General features: G+C 34.8%; 3 protein-coding genes across 3 annotated transcripts; 1 reads left to right on the top strand and 2 right to left on the bottom strand.

Moving 5' to 3' along the window:
* Positions 1 to 3744: 3744 nt before the first annotated feature.
* On the bottom strand, positions 3745 to 4151 carry LOC142225884 (metallothionein-2-like). Its single transcript, XM_075295758.1, has 2 exons — positions 4001 to 4151; positions 3745 to 3924 (listed from the first exon to the last, which is right to left on the bottom strand). Exons 1-2 carry the CDS (start codon positions 4023 to 4025, stop codon positions 3815 to 3817), a joined length of 135 nt encoding a protein of 44 aa, XP_075151873.1. The 5' UTR covers positions 4026 to 4151; the 3' UTR covers positions 3745 to 3814.
* A 562-nt stretch (positions 4152 to 4713) lies between these two features.
* On the top strand, positions 4714 to 5118 carry LOC142225954 (metallothionein-2). Its single transcript, XM_075295833.1, has 2 exons — positions 4714 to 4864; positions 4937 to 5118. Exons 1-2 carry the CDS (start codon positions 4840 to 4842, stop codon positions 5044 to 5046), a joined length of 135 nt encoding a protein of 44 aa, XP_075151948.1. The 5' UTR covers positions 4714 to 4839; the 3' UTR covers positions 5047 to 5118.
* Positions 5119 to 15248: 10130 nt separating this feature from the next.
* LOC142225823 (metallothionein-2-like) lies at positions 15249 to 15706 on the bottom strand. The gene is made up of 2 exons (XM_075295666.1): positions 15548 to 15706; positions 15249 to 15481 (listed from the first exon to the last, which is right to left on the bottom strand). The coding sequence occupies exons 1-2, from the start codon at positions 15570 to 15572 to the stop codon at positions 15378 to 15380; spliced, it is 129 nt and encodes a 42-aa protein (XP_075151781.1). The 5' UTR covers positions 15573 to 15706; the 3' UTR covers positions 15249 to 15377.
* Between the last annotated feature and the right edge of the window lie 871 nt (positions 15707 to 16577).

Here is a 16577-nt window from a genome sequence, read left to right as displayed (position 1 = left end):
AAAAATTTTATTTTTTTTTATTTTAGTTTCACCAAAAATTGCAAGAGCTCGCCGATCCCCAACAATTTTGAACTATAAAGAGATGAGAAGATTTTGCTTCGCTTGCACGAAAGTGCCCAGTCTCCGATTTTTTTCCAAATTGAGCCATTTGTAAACAAATTAATCGGGTTTACCTGCCGAAAATATCAACTAAACATTTATTACTGTAAATAAATTAAATAAAATTTACATCTTCTATTGGCCACCAGAACTTAATGGTGACGATGGTAATAGTTTGGGTCGCCGTAACGGCCGATGGTCACTTCAAGCTTGTATTCATCGACCTGAATCAAAATAAGTACCGTAAATTAAGGGTATAATCTCCTAAAGACAATATTGAACCCCTGAGCAGACAAACATTTCGGTCGCAGACCATGGACATTCCAACATTACTCAACACCATCGCACTCTGCATGCGTCAACCAAGAATGCTTTAAAAAGGAAGTTTCTCTCTTGATTTCTACCGCACGTTGGCTGCACTGAAAAAAATATTGTCGTGAGGTCAAAGATTTCATGTCTTTAAAATACGAATACAAATTTTGCTTAGCATAGAAGACGCATTTCTCTAAAATAAAGTTATTTTCCTTGTCCAAAAGTCGAAAAACTTTTCAATGAAGTCGTATTGTCCTTATAATTAAGTGATTTGACTTAAAAATGGGTATCTTAACATGAAAAAACAAGTAAGGAAAGTCTAAAGTCGGGCGGGGCCGACTATATTATACCCTGCACCACTTTGTAGATCTAAATTTTCGATACCATATCACATCCGTCAAATGTGTTGGGTGCTATATATAAAGGTTTGTCCCAAATACGTACATTTAAATATCACTCGATTTGGACAGAATTTGATAGACTTTTACAAAATCTATAGACTCAAAATTTAAGTTGGCTAATGCACTAGGGTGGAACACAATTTTAGTAAAAAAATATGGGAAACATTTAAATCTGAAGCAATTTTAAGGAAACTTCGCAAAAGTTTATTTATGATTTATCGCTCGATATATATTTATTAGAAGTTTAGGAAAATTAGAGTCATTTTTACAACTTTTCGACTAAGCAGTGGCGATTTAACAAGGACAATGTTGGTATTTTGACCATTTTTGTCGAAATCAGTAAAACATATATATGGGAGCTATGTCTAAATCTGAACCGATGTCCACCAAATTTGGCACGCATAGCTACAATGCTAATTCTACTTCCTGTGCAAAATTTCAACTAAATCGGAGTTAAAAATTGGCCTCTGTGGTCATATGAGTGTAAATCGGGCGAAAGCTATATATGGGAGATATATCCAAATCTGAACCGATTTCAACCAAATTTGGCACGCATAGTTACAATGCTAATTCTACTCCCTATGCAAAATTTCAACTAAATCGGAGCAAAAAATTGGCCTCTGTGGTCATATGGGTGTAAATCGGGCGACAGCTATATATGGGAGCTATATCTAAATCTGAACCGATGTCAACCAAATTTGGCACGCATAGCTACAATGCTAATTCTACTCCCTGTGCAAAATTTCAACTAAATCGGAGTTAAAAATTGGCCTCTGTGGTCATATGAGTGTAAATCGGGCGAAAGCTATATATGGGAGATATATCCAAATCTGAACCGATTTCAACCAAATTTGGCACGCATAGTTACAATGCTAATTCTACTCCCTATGCAAAATTTCAACTAAATCGGAGCAAAAAATTGGCCTCTGTGGTCATATGGGTGTAAATCGGGCGACAGCTATATATGGGAGCTATATCTAAATCTGAACCGATGTCAACCAAATTTGGCACGCATAGTTACAATGCCAATTCTACTCCCTATGCAAAATTTCAACTAAATCGGAGTTAAAAATTGGCCTCTGTGGTCATATGGGTGTAAATCGGGCGACAGCTATATATGGGAGCTATATCTAAATCTGAACCGATGTCAACCAAATTTGGCACGCATAGCTACAATGCTAATTCTACTCCCTGTGCAAAATTTCAACTAAATCGGAGTTAAAAATTGGCCTCTGTGGTCATATGAGTGTAAATCGGGCGAAAGCTATATATGGGAGATATATCCAAATCTGAACCGATTTCAACCAAATTTGGCACGCATAGTTACAATGCTAATTCTACTCCCTATGCAAAATTTAAACTAAATCGGAGCAAAAAATTGGCCTCTGTGGTCATATGGGTGTAAATCGGGCGACAGCTATATATGGGAGCTATATCTAAATCTGAACCGATGTCAACCAAATTTGGCACGCATAGCTACAATGCTAATTCTACTCCCTGTGCAAAATTTCAACTAAATCGGAGTTAAAAATTGGCCTCTGTGGTCATATGAGTGTAAATCGGGCGAAAGCTATATATGGGAGATATATCCAAATCTGAACCGATTTCAACCAAATTTGGCACGCATAGTTACAATGCTAATTCTACTCCCTATGCAAAATTTCAACTAAATCGGATCAAAAAATTGGCCTCTGTGGGCAAATGAGTGTAGATCGGGCGAAAGCTATATATGGGAGCTATATCTAAATCTGAACCGATTTGGCTGATATTTTGGCTGATTTTTTCGAGACTCATAAAATATTCGGATTTACGGAATTTGAGGAAGATCGGTTGATATACACGCCAATTTGACTAGATCGGTGAAAAATATATATGACAGCTATATCTAAATCTGAACCAAAATCAATAGGGATCGTCTTTGAGCCGAAACAGGACCTTATACCAAATTTTAGGACAATCGGATTAAAACTGCGAGCTGTACTTTGCACACAAAAATACACCAACAGACAGACGGACAGACAGACATACAGACAGACGGACGGATATCGCTAAATCAACGCAGAATTTAATTCTAAGACGATCGGTATACTAAACGATGGTTCTCAGACTTTTCCTTCTTGGCGTTACATACAAATGCACAAACTTATTATACCCTATACCACAGTAGTGGTGAAGGGTATAAAAATGTATAATCTAAGGTCAACTTGACTTTAATAATTCAGAAAAATTCTTTAAATTTTATTAAATTGTCCTTAAATTTTTTGTCTTGTTGCATCTTGACTACAAAGCAAAAAATCTTTCAAATATAGGACATGTTTTTCAAAACTTTATTTTAAAGAAGTTTTTTACTTCAAACATAGCATAATTTCTACTGGAAGTCGAGTCTTAATTTAGAAAATAAAGTTGCCGTTAACTCGTTTTTAAAGGACTTTGTTGGCATATGAAGAAAAAAAAATGAGAAAGCGAAAAATTAAAATTTGCTTCCTAGAAGCAAGTACACAAAACCTTACTTGTATTCTCCGCTTCTTTGGCTCCGAATCAATACCAAATTTTTTAAAGTAAATACAAAATCTTTGGAACCGGGTATGCTTTTTTTCAGTGCATCAACATCTCCGGATTCGTTGGACCCGAAACATTTTGAAGAATAAGGTGAGCTTTAAGAAATACAAAAATATAGGTCATCTCAAGAATGGGCCAAAATACCGCCGTGAATGGGCCAAAATACCGCAAAGCCCTCTTCATGCTGCATGTGATGGCTTTGCCGGCTGTTTAATCTAATCTAATTCTCAAATTTGATGTTATCTCCAAAATTTTTTGGGCAATGAAATTAAAAGAAATGAAAGACATATATATTTACTTTGTTGCATTACATTTCAGTCGCCTACATGGTGACGATCGCTTTACACTGTTAAATAAAAAAGATTTAGAAATATTTCATTTTTGTTTATGATTTATTTGTTCATATAGCCTTTATTGATTCGTGATTCTCAGCGTTCTTTGAATTAATTTTTGCTGCTACAGCATTGATCCTTTGGGCCATTTTTACAGACGCAATTGCATTCCTTGTTGCAGGCACAATTATCACCACATTTAACCGTAGAACATTGGCAGTCTGCAAGAAAAAAGGATATTAAAGTTTTCCATTTTCAATTTTTTTGCTCTCATATTTTTAATTCATCGGAACTCACTGTTATTGCATCCTTTGCAAGTCATTTTGCTTGATACTCGCTTATTAAATTTTAATTTGGTTTATGAAATAAGATATCTTTTGCGATTGATAACCTATCGCTGAGTTCTGCAATGTTTTATAGAAATTTCTGTAGATGCGTCGAGTGTGCACTTGCACACGTCAGATGGTAAAATATTTAAAATTCTCTTGAAGGCGCGCGCAATGATAAGCAAATTGCTGATATTTTTTAAGCGAAAGTGTGACGTATTAATTTTTTATGATAACCCATTGCTTGGTGTAGAGTGTGGACTTTGCCTAGTAGTGCTACTAGTAATCGGTATCATAGTGTGTCTACTAAAACTATTGATGCTATAATGGATATTGATTGACTAAGAATCACCTATTGAATCTAATTACCGCTGTTTGTGTGTCCGTCCATTTTGGCCTCTATGGTTAAAATACCAAATAGATGGACACACGGTTGGTCAGTGGTAGTTCAGGAGTTATCCATTATATCGTCAATATTTTTAGTAGACACATTACGATATCGATTACTATTAGCATTCAATCAATTAGGAGTGTGCACTTTGCACAGTCCACACCACCAAGCTATGGGTTATCACAAAACAAATTAATACGTCATTGTTTTGCTTAAAAATTATCAGCAATTTGCTTATCACTGCGCACGACTTCTAGGGAATTTAAAATGTTTTACCATCTGACGTGTGCAAGTGCACACTCGACGCATATACAGAAATTTCTATAAAATATTGCAGAACTCAATGATAGATTTTCAATCGCAAAATATATCTGATTTCATCAACGGTATTAAAATTAAATTAGTAAATATCAATCAATATGACTTGCAAAGGATGCAATAACAGTGAGTTCCGATAAATTAAAAAGAAAACTAAAAATTTAAAAATGGAAAACTTAAATATTCTTTATCTTACAGACTGTCAATGTTCTACGGTTAAATGTGGTGATAATTGTGCCTGCAACAAGGAATGCAATTGCGTCTGTAAGAATGGCCCAAAGGATCAATGCTGTAGCAATAAAAATTAATTGAGAGAACACCGAGAATCGCGAATCTAAAAACGCTATATGAACAAATAAATCTTAAACAAAAAAATGGAATATTTCTACATATGTTTCTTTTCATAATGTGAATTGATTTATACATGTAATAGTAAAAATATATGTATAGTTTTATATATTAAACAAGTAAGTAAAGTAGAATGTCGGGCGGGCCGACTATATTGTACCCTAAACCAGGGCTGTGGAGCCGGAGTCGGAGTCTGAGGATTTTGCTGGAGTCGGAGTCGTAAAAATTTTGCTCGACTCCGACTCCGGCTGAACCAAATTTTTTAAAACACTTCACATTTTTGTAACTAAGCAAGTTTTTATGCAAATTAGTTTCCATTGCGTTATTCATTCGATCAATGTACAGCATGATTGTAAATGAAAATCAACTTCTAATTACGGCTATCTTTTTCTATTTCCTAGAATGTTAGACTGGCAGATGGGCTGGATCGATCCATTTTAATGCCCATATCAATTTATTTGAAATATTTCGAACAATCGATATTATTTTTATTTTAATTTTATTTTAAGGACATATACATATAGGGAATATTGACAGAAAATTTTTTTAAAGTTGTTTTTTATAGAAAATTTTGTCAAAATGTTATTTCTATAAAAAGTTTTGTCAAAATTTTATTTCTATAGCAAATTTTATAAAATTTTTATTTCTATAAAAAATTTATTCAAAATTTTATTACTATAGAAATATTTTTTTCTATAGAAAATTTAGTCAAAATTTTATTTCTATAGAAAATTGAGTCAAAATTTTGTTTCTATAGAATATTTTGCAAAATTTTATTTTTATAGAAAATTTTGCAAAATTTTGTTTGTTACACAATTTTTTTTCAAAATTTTATTTCTACTGATAATTTTATTTCTATAGAAAATTTTGCCAAAATTTTATAGTAATAGATTTTTTTATTAGAAAAATTGGTCAAAATTTTATTTCTATAGAAAATTTTGCCAAAATTTTATTTCTATAGAAAATTTAATCAAAATTTTGTTTCTGTAGAATATTTTGCAGAATTTTATTTACTACACAAAAATTTTTCTAAAATTGTATTTTTATTGATAATTTTTTCAAAATTTTATTTCTATAAGAAAAAATTGTCAAATTGTGCACAATTTGAGTAAGATCAGTTAAGAAATGAGGCCTCTATGGCCAAACATAAGGATATTAGGGGCAAATTTTTCAAAATCGGGCGATACATATATGGGAGCTATATCTACATCTGAAACGATTTCGACATAGCGCTAGTACTATAGAGGACTGGATCTAGCCAACTTTTAGTAAGATCGGTTAATAAATAAGGGTTCTATGGCCAAATTTGGGAAAATCGGGCTATACATATAAAGGGTGATTCTTTTGAGGTTAGGATTTTCATGCATTAGTATTTGACAGATCCCGTGGGATTTCAGACATGGTGTCAAAGAGAAAGATGCTCAGTATGCTTTGACATTTCATCATGAATAGACTTACTAACGAGCCACAACGTCGAATTTTCAGTGAATGGGCCCTAGAAAAGTTGGCAGAAAATCCGCTTTTTTATCGACAAATTTTGTTCAGCGATAAGGCTCATTTCTGGTTGAATGGCTACGTAAATAAGCAAAATTGCCGCATTTGGAGTGAAGAGCAACCAGAAGCCGTTCAAGAACTGCCCATGCATCCCGAAAAATGCACTGTTTGGTGTGGTTTGTACGCTGGTGGAATCATTGGACCGTATTTTTTCAAAGATGCTGTTGGACGCAACGTTACGGTGAATGGCGATCGCTATCGTTCGATGCTAACAAACTTTTTGTTGCCAAAAATGGAAGAACTGAACTTGGTTGACATGTGGTTTCAACAAGATGGCGCTACATGCCACACAGCTCGCGATTCTATGGCCATTTTGAGGGAAAACTTCGGAGAACAATTCATCTCAAGAAATGGACCGGTAAGTTGGCCACCAAGATCATGCGATTTGACGCCTTTAGACTATTTTTTGTGGGGCTACGTCAAGTCTAAAGTCTACAGAAATAAGCCAGCAACTATTCCAGCTTTGGAAGACAACATTTCCGAAGAAATTCGGGCTATTCCGGCCGAAATGCTCGAAAAAGTTGCCCAAAATTGGACTTTCCGAATGGACCACCTAAGACGCAGCCGCGGTCAACATTTAAATGAAATTATCTTCAAAAAGTAAATGTCATGGACCAATCTAACGTTTCAAATAAAGAACCGATGAGATTTTGCAAATTTTATGCGTTTTTTTTTTTTTTAAGTTATCAAGCTCTTAACAAATCACCCTTTATATGGGAGCTATATCTCAATCTGAACCGATTTCGATGAAATTTTGCACATACAGTTAGTGCTATATAAAATTACATTTGGCCAACTTTGCGTACTATCGGTTGATAAATAAGGGTTTTATAGCCAAATTTAGAAAAATCGGGCGGTACATATATATGGGAGCTATAGCTAAATCTGAACCGATTTCCATGATTTTTTGTACATATAGATAGTGCTATAGAAGATTACATTTAGCCAATTTTGAGTAAGATCGGTAGTTAAATAAGGGGTTTATGGCAAAATTTGGGAAAATCGGGCGATACATATATATGAGGGCTATATCTAAATCTGAACCGATTTGCATGAAATTTTGTAGACTTGAAGAACGATAAAAAAGATTATTATACCCACCACCATAGAATGGTGACGGGGGTATAATAAGTTTGTCATTCCGTTTGTAACACATCGAAATATCGATTTCCGACTATATAAAGTATATATATTCTTGATCAGGGAGAAATTTTAAGACGATATAACGATGTCCGTCTGTCCGTCTGTCTGTCTGTTGTAATCACCCTACAGTCTTCAATAATGAAGCAATCGTGCTGAAATTTTGCACAAACTCGTATTTTGTCTGCAGGCAGGTCAAGTTCGAAGATAGGCTATATCGGTCCAGGTTTTGATATAGTCCCCATATAAACCGACCTCCCGATTTGGGGTCTTGGGCTTATAGAAATCATAGTTTTTATCCAATTTGCCTGAAATTTCAAATCCAGAGGTATTTTATGACCAGAAAGGGGTGTGCCAAAAATGGTGAGTATCGGTCTATGTTTTGGTATAGCCCCCATATAGATAAATAAGGGGTTTATGGCAAAATTTGGGAAAATCGGGCGATACATATATATGAGGGCTATATCTAAATCTGAACCGATTTGCATGAAATTTTGTAGACTTGAAGGACGATAAAAAAGATTATTATACCCACCACCATAGAATGGTGACGGGGGTATAATAAGTTTGTCATTCCGTTTGTAACACATCGAAATATCGATTTCGGACTATATAAAGTATATATATTCTTGATCAGGGAGAAATTTTAAGACGATATAACGATGTCCGTCTGTCTGTCTGTCTGTCTGTCTGTTGTAATCACGCTACAGTCTTCAATAATGAAGCAATCGTGCTGAAATTTTGCACAAACTCGTCTTTTGTCTGCAGGCAGGTAAAGTTCGAAGATGGGCTATATCGGTCCAGGTTTTGATATAGTCCCCATATAAACCGACCTCCCGATTTTGGGTCTTGGGCTTATAGAAATCATAGTTTTTATCCAATTTGCCTGAAATTTCAAATCCAGAGGTATTTTATGACCAGAAAGAGGTGTGCCAAAAATGGTGAGTATCGGTCTATGTTTTGGTATAGCCCCCATATAGACCGATCTCCCGATTTTACTTCTTGGGCTTATAGAAACCGCAGTTTTTATTCAATTTACCTGAAATTGGAAATCTGGAGGTATTGTAGGATCACAAATACGTGTGCCAAAAATTGTGAGTATCGGTCCATGTTTTGGAATGGTCCCCATATAAAACGACCTCCCGATTTGGGGTCTTGGGCTTATAGAAATCGTAGTTTTTATCCAATTTGGCTGAAATTTGAAATCTAAAGGTATTTTATGACCATAAAGAGGTGTCCTAAAAATGGTGAGTATCGGTCCATGTTTTCGTATAGCCCCCATATAGACCGATCTCCCGATTTTACTTCTTGGGCTTATAGAAACCGCAGTTTTTATTCAATTTACCTGAAATTGGAAATCTAGAGGTATTGTAGGACCACAAATACGTGTGCCAAAAATTGTGAGTATCGGTCCATATTTTGGTATAGCCCCCATATAGACCTATCTCCCGATTTTACTTCTTGGGCTTATAGAAACCGCAGTTTTTATTCAATTTACCTGAAATTGGAAATCTAGAGGTATTGCAGGACCACAAATACGTGTGCCAAAAATTGTGAGTATCGGTCCATGTTTTGGTATGGTCCCCATATAAAACGGCCTCCCGGTTTGGGGTCTTGGGCTTATAGAAACCGTAGTTTTTATCCAATTTGTCTGAAATTGGAAATCTAGAGGTATTTTAGGAACATAAAGAGGTGTGCCAAAAATGGTGAGTATCGGTCCATATTTTGGTATAGCCCCCATATAGACCGATTTCCCGATTTTACTTCTTGGGCTTCTAGAATCCGAAGTTTTTATCCTATTTGCCTGAAATTGGAAATCTAGAGGTATTTTCGGGTCATAAAGAGGTGTGCCGAAAACGGTGAGTATCGGTCCATATTTTAGTGTAGCCCCCATAGGAACGATCTCCCGATTTTACTCCTTGGGTTTCTAGAAACCGTAGTTCTTATCTGATTTGCCTGAAATTGTAAATATTCTCGTATTTTGGGCTCACAAAGACGTGTATCGGCTTAAGTTTTTATCGGTCCATTTGGTAATGCCTCCATATAGACCGACTTCACTTCTTGAGGGTGTAGAATTTCCCGATTTTACTTCTACAGATTTAACTTAAATCTTGATTTGAAATCTTAAATCATTTAAGATTTCAAATCAAGACGTTATTTTATAATTTTCTTGCACACTTACAAGAGATGTTAATGATTCCTCTAACATTATGAATCCAGAATCTGATATAGTCCTCATAGGTGAAATCTTTAAATTTATCTTCGGGAAGTGTCCTCAAGTCCTCAAGCCCTCCTAAACCCTAATATTTGGTTTATGGTGGTGGGTATTTAAGATTCGGCCCGGCCGAACTTACTGCTGTATATACTTGTTTTTTGCCAAATTTGGTGACGATCCGTTTGTAAAAAAGCGCAACGTAACCCCATTTGACGAAATCGGGCGATACATATATATGGGAGCTATGTTATATATAAATTAGATCCGATTTCTTCTAAATTCAAATAGCGTTCGTCCTTGTGTCCAAAAAACACCCTGTACCAAATATCATCAAAATCGGTTAATAATTGCGACCGAAGTCCTGTGAACAACAAATACATGGACAGACGGACGGACAACAAGGGCTAGATCGACTCAGGAGGTGATTCTGAGTCGATCGGTATATATTTTATGGGGTCTAAAATCAATATTTCTGGTAGGCACATTTTTTGGCCGATCAAACTTATTATACCCTGCCCACTATGTGGTTTAGGGTATAAATATACGTTGTGTGTAGTATCCCGATAACGGTTTATATAGGGACTATACAGGTGCTACTTCTTCAAATTTGACCGAACTACAGACAAAACAAAACAGAAACTTCCAAAATTTCAACACAATATGTCTAAATTACACCCCCATAAAAAATCCAGACGAACATTATTAGATTGTCTTAATATTTCAGCCTGATCGACATTTCGATGTGAAAATTTTAACATTGGCATTGCAATATTTTACTCCTTCCTCTAACTCCCTGCACCTGTCTCTTCGAATAGCAACCTTCATTTTCTCTTTTCTTTTGCTTTTGCTTTCGCCCGCCCATCTTTATGCACACTTTAAGGCTTATAGAAGGTTTTTGAAGTTAATGTTTGGTATATCAACTGCAGTAGGCTCTTCTACTTCTATACTCCTCGGTTTGGGTGCAGTTTGAAAATGGATGGGCATATGAAACACACCGAGTGTGTAAACCAACAGAAGAGTATTTGCCATAAAATGTCATTTCCTCAGTTTTGGTATAGCACGAAAAAAAACACATGAACTAGGAGAAACCTCTTTGTTTGCCTAAAAAGACGAGATATCACACATAAATTTCTTGCAGAGATGAAAGAGGAACAACATAAAACCATGAAATAGGATATTACAGGATATGATGGTCTTAAATAATTTAAAAATTGACATATCAAAACTAACACATAATATGGTGCATTTATGGGGTTATTTACATTCTATACAAAATAAATTTAATTCGATACATTTTAGATGATTATAATGTTGGCGTTCTTTAAAAAGATTTCGTATTTGAAATCATACAACATACCTTATAACAGAGATATTTTAAGGCAGAAATTGGACTAATAGGGATACAGTATATGTAATCGAGGATATACTAATCATACAGAAATTTTTCTTCTGATTCATTCACGAAATTAATAGATCCAATTAATTTTTTAATTGAAATATCTTCAATCACGAAAATGATTACAGTTTCAATTGGGAATAAAAAAAATTAATTGATTTCATTAGCAAATTTCAATTAATTTTTTAATTGATTCAATTAAAAATTTAACTGATGTTGATTGCAAAACTCAATTAATTTTTTAATTAAAAAGGTAATTGAAATGATAAACAATGGATTGCTTGAAATAAATTTTAATCAAAAATAAATATGTGGGTAAGTCTACAAATAATTTCGAACCGATATGGACTTTTGCGCGGTAATTAGATAGCCAGAATTGAAATGTGGGGGTCGATTTATATGGGGGTTTTATACAATTATGAACCGATATGGACCAATTTTTGTATGATTGGGGATCGGTTTAGCTGAGGGTTATATATAGACCGATATGGACCAATTTCGACATGGTTGTTAAATACCATATACTAACACCACGTACCAAATTCCAACCGGATCGAATGAATTGCTCCTCCAAGAGGCTCCAAAACCAAATCTGCGGTTATATGATGGCTATATATAATTATTGACCGATATGGACCAATTTCGGCATGGTTGTTAAATACCATATACTAACACCACGTACCAAATTCCAACCGGATCGAATGAATTGCTTCTTCAAAAGGTTCCGGAGGCCAAATTTGGGGACCGGTTTATATGGGGGCTATATGTAATTATGGACCCATATAGACCACTTTGTTCATGGTTGTTAGATACCATATACTAACACCACGTACCAAGTTTCAATCGGATCGGATGAATTTTGCTCCTCCAAGAAGCTCCGGAGGTCAAATCTGGGGATCGGTTTATATGGGGGCTATACATAATTATGGACCGATGTGGACTAATTCTTGCATGGTTGTTAGAGAGCATATACTAACACCACGTACCAAATTTCAACCGGATCGGATAAATATGGCTTCTCTGAGAGGTTCCGGAAAGCCAAATCTGGGGGTCGGTTTATATGGGGGCTATACGTAAAAGCGGTCCAAAATGGGCCATTTGCAATACCATCCGACCAACATCAATAACAACTTTCAAGTTGATAGCTTGTTTCGTTCGGAAGTTAGCGTGATTTCAACGGACGGACGGACATTCTTAGATAATAATATACCCCCCCTCCTATGGTGGAGGGTATAAAGGGTGATACGGTCAAAATTTGGTCAATATAAACTTGACGTATTTCTTTCAATTTTGCATTTAAAAAACCTGAACATCCCTCATTTTGAAGGTGTGTGTGTTGCTCCTATTTTGATTTTGGAATTCACTCTTTAGTTGACAAAATGCCGTCCAAGCAAGAAGAGCAGCGTATCAAAATTTTGCTCGCGCATCGCGAAAATCCGAGCTACTCGCACGCAAAGCTGGCAAAATCGCTAAAAGTTGTCTAATCAACCGTTACAAATGTAATTAAAGTGTTTGGGGAACGTTTGTCGACAGCCAGGAAGTCTGGATCGGGGGGAAATCGAAAACCGGAAGCCGCTGAGACGACAAAGAGAGTTGCCGGTAGTTTTAAGCGAAACCCTAACCTCTCTCTCCTAGATGCCGCAAATAAGCTGGGTGCATCGAGCCAAAAACCGAGCCGGACTATCGACTTACAAGAAGGTAGTGACTCCAAATCCCGATGATAAACAAAATACGACGGCCAAAACGCGATCCCGGAGGCTGTACACGACGATGCTGACGAAGTTTGACTGCGTGGTAATGGACGACGAAACCTACGTCAAAGCCGACTACAAGCAGCTTCCGGGACAGGAGTTTTATACGGCAAAAGGAAGGGGAAAGGTAGCAGATATTTTCAAGCACATAAAACTGTCAAAGTTCGCAAAGAAATATATGGTTTGGCAAGCCATCTGTACCTGTGGCTTGAAAAACAGCATTTTCAGAGCTTCCGGGATTGTCAACCAAGAAATTTACGTGAAAGAGTGTTTGAATAAACGTCTGCTGCCTTTCCTGAAGAAACACGGTTGTTCCGTACTGTTTTGGCCGGATTTGACATCTTACCATTACGGTAAAAAGGCCATGGAGTGGTACGCCTCCAACAACGTGCAGGTGGTTCCCAAGGACAAGAACCCAAGGACGAGCAGCAGTTCAAGACAAATTGGCTTTCTGCGGCGAAGAAGGTGGACAAGGTGGCTGTACAAAATCTGATGGCAGGTGTCAAGCGTGAGGCCCGGCAATTCGGATTTGGAAAAGCAAAAGCCTAACTGAATATTTTTCCTGAATTTTATACTAATTGAACTTGAAAAAGAAATTTAATTTGATTTTTTAAATAAACGATTTCATCGATTTACACGCGTTTTCCCTTGACCAAATTTTGACCGTATCACCCTTTAATATTGTGTGCATGATCGATATTATCGCTTCACGCAATCAGCGTTTCCGTTGAGAATTTCTAAAAGTGTCACTCGCAATGTGGCTCACTAACATATGTTTAAAAGAAGTAGGCACACATTTTTTCCCACTGTGGATTTTAGTGCATATGTTTGCAACACCTAGAATGAGACGAGCTAAGACACATGATGCCGTCCGCCTGTCTATGAAAACAGTATTGTGATCAAAGACTAGGTTACAGTTTTAATCCAATCGACTTCAAATTTGGCACTAGTATATATTTTGGGTCAGAATAGAACTGTGTTGATTTTGGAAGTAATCGCTTCAGATTTAGATATATCTCCCATATATATATATATATATATATATATATATATATATACATATATATATATATATATATATATATATATATATATATATATATATATATATATATATATATATATATATATATATATATATATATATATATATATATATATATATATATATATATATATATATATATATATATATACATATATCTTTCGTCCGATTTAGAGTCATATGACTACGGAGGCCAAAGTTTTAACCAAAAATTCTGAAAATTGGCACAGAGAGTGCACATAATATTTTATACTTAATATTGATATTTAAATATAGTCCCTTATAAGTTCGATGGGGAGAAAATAGCTAAAGTATCTACATTTTACCACCAAGATTCAATGAGACTTTACTCCAATTGTCTTGATATTTGACATAAACCGTAAATTTAACATTCTATTTAAATCCAAGAAACTTTTTTTTTAAATATTCGTATTATACATTTAGTGAACAATTTTTAGAAACAAAATGATTTAAAAACAATTATAAACTTTCTTTTAATTTCTTTATTTCAAATTCGTCCTTAATACTGTGTAAATTCCACTTTATTTGTTATAAAAAAAAATTAGTAATTCGAAGCTTTTTATAAAACCTAAAATTTGCATTCCATAATCTTTTATAGTAGATAAATTTTTTCAGTGTCTGTTCATTATAAATGTTTTATCCTAAAATGTAGGTTACAATTGACTGAATAGTGTAAGTGAGGCTGAAATATCGAGCTGCCACTATAGCTAACCTAATCTAGTCTTCGTTGTTAGGAAAATTTTTTTCTATATAGATTCTTAAAAAAATCCCAATTAGCGGCCATTTTCATGTGGCTCCGTTAGGCTTTAACTGCCAGTTAACAGAAAGTAAATTGCAAATATCTTCTCTCCATTTAACTTTAACTGAAAATTTTTCGTCAGTTAAGTTCCTAACTGGCATATGGAATATATATGCAAGATGACAGCTTCTTCCATAATACAGTTTAAAAGTTGGTTAGTTAACGGAACACTAACGGAGCTTTATGAAAATGGGGGTAAATTTGATAAAACGAGTTTTAAACGATTTAAACACATAAGGAATTTCAAGAGGGATTTTCCTATTTGGGAATTCCCCAGATTTTATTATAACATATTTTATTCAAAATTCCAGGATGAATATTCCAAGTCAAACATCTATTTCGAAGATCCGTTTTTCTGTCTTCACTTCACTCATTTCTTGCAACACTCCTCCTTGGAGCCGGTTTTGCATGGACAATGACAATTTTGGTCACAGGCACAATTATCACCACATTTTTGGGCTGTGCATTTGCAATCTAAAAAAAGGAAATTTTACTTTATTGATCCTTGGATTCATTTAGAAATTGTTCTTGTTCACTCACCATTACCACATCCTTTGCAAGGCATTTTGTTTAATTCGTTGTGATTTGTATTTAACAAAAAATATAAATTTTTGACTTAAAACTCTGTTTGGTTCTCAAACTTTGATTGATTATTCCACATATCAGACCAGAGTTTTATATACTGTCCTCCAATGGATGTTGCACTATGCTACTTTGGTTATAATCCCATTAGTGCCGTGTGCACTTGACAGAGTGTTATTTTGCGACTTCTAGAAAATTCAGAAAATTTCCTTTGGTCTTGAATACTTCATCACCGTGTGCATCGTCTTGAGTTTATTTGAGTACTGCAATGTTTTGACAAGAATCGTGCAAACTTTTTTTGCACTCATCTATTCTACGTCTTCAATTGATAACTGAGTTTATCGCGCTTTAGATGCACAGTGGGGGGAGTTTATAAAATATGGGAAAAATATAATTATTTTTATTTTTTTAAATTTTAACCATATTACATCTTTGCATTCGAGCATTTTTGTCAGTGTAGAAAAGATGGAGGATGGTCTCGTACTGAAAAAAATATTGTCACGAGGCCAATGATTTCATGTCCTTAACATACGAATTCAAATTTTGCTTAGATTAGAAGTCGAATTTCTCTGATATAAAGTTTTTTTCCTTATTCAGAAGTCGATACTTTTCAATGAAGTCGTCTTGTCCTTATTGCTAGTGATTCGACATAAAAATGGATATCTTAACATGGAAGCAAATTTCGTTTGTTGTCATTTTGCATCTTGACTACAAAGCAAAAAAGCCTTCAAAAATATGATATGTTAAGGTTTATTTTAAACATTTCATAATTTCTACTTGAAGACTAATCTGAATTTGGAATTTTATGCTGTCTTTAAAACAATTGAAAGGATTTTAATAGCACATGAAGAAAAAAGTTGAGAAAACGAATAAATTAAAATTTGTTTCCTACACAGAAAAAAAAAATCACAAAAATTTTTCCAATTAAAATTTTAATTTAGTTTAAAAAAATATTCAATTCAAAATGTGATTGATTCAACAATTTTTT

This window comes from Haematobia irritans, chromosome 1 (genome assembly GCF_050003625.1).
Source record: "Haematobia irritans isolate KBUSLIRL chromosome 1, ASM5000362v1, whole genome shotgun sequence".
In the NCBI taxonomy this organism is placed as follows: Eukaryota; Metazoa; Arthropoda; class Insecta; order Diptera; family Muscidae; genus Haematobia; species Haematobia irritans.
Note: the sequence above shows the minus strand (reverse complement) of the source record. Positions and strands in the feature narration are given on the sequence as shown.

Bases quoted from the DNA above. Each gene is read 5' to 3' on its own strand.
- LOC142225954 (XM_075295833.1), top strand. From the start codon at position 4,840: ATGACTTGCAAAGGATGCAATAACA. The intron at 4,865-4,936 runs GTGAGTTCCGAT...TTTATCTTACAG, and splicing joins TTGCAAAGGATGCAATAACA to ACTGTCAATGTTCTACGGTT.
- LOC142225884 (XM_075295758.1), bottom strand. From the start codon at position 4,025: ATGACTTGCAAAGGATGCAATAACA. The intron at 3,925-4,000 runs GTGAGTTCCGAT...TTTTTCTTGCAG, and splicing joins TTGCAAAGGATGCAATAACA to ACTGCCAATGTTCTACGGTT.
- LOC142225823 (XM_075295666.1), bottom strand. From the start codon at position 15,572: ATGCCTTGCAAAGGATGTGGTAATG. The intron at 15,482-15,547 runs GTGAGTGAACAA...TCCTTTTTTTAG, and splicing joins TTGCAAAGGATGTGGTAATG to ATTGCAAATGCACAGCCCAA.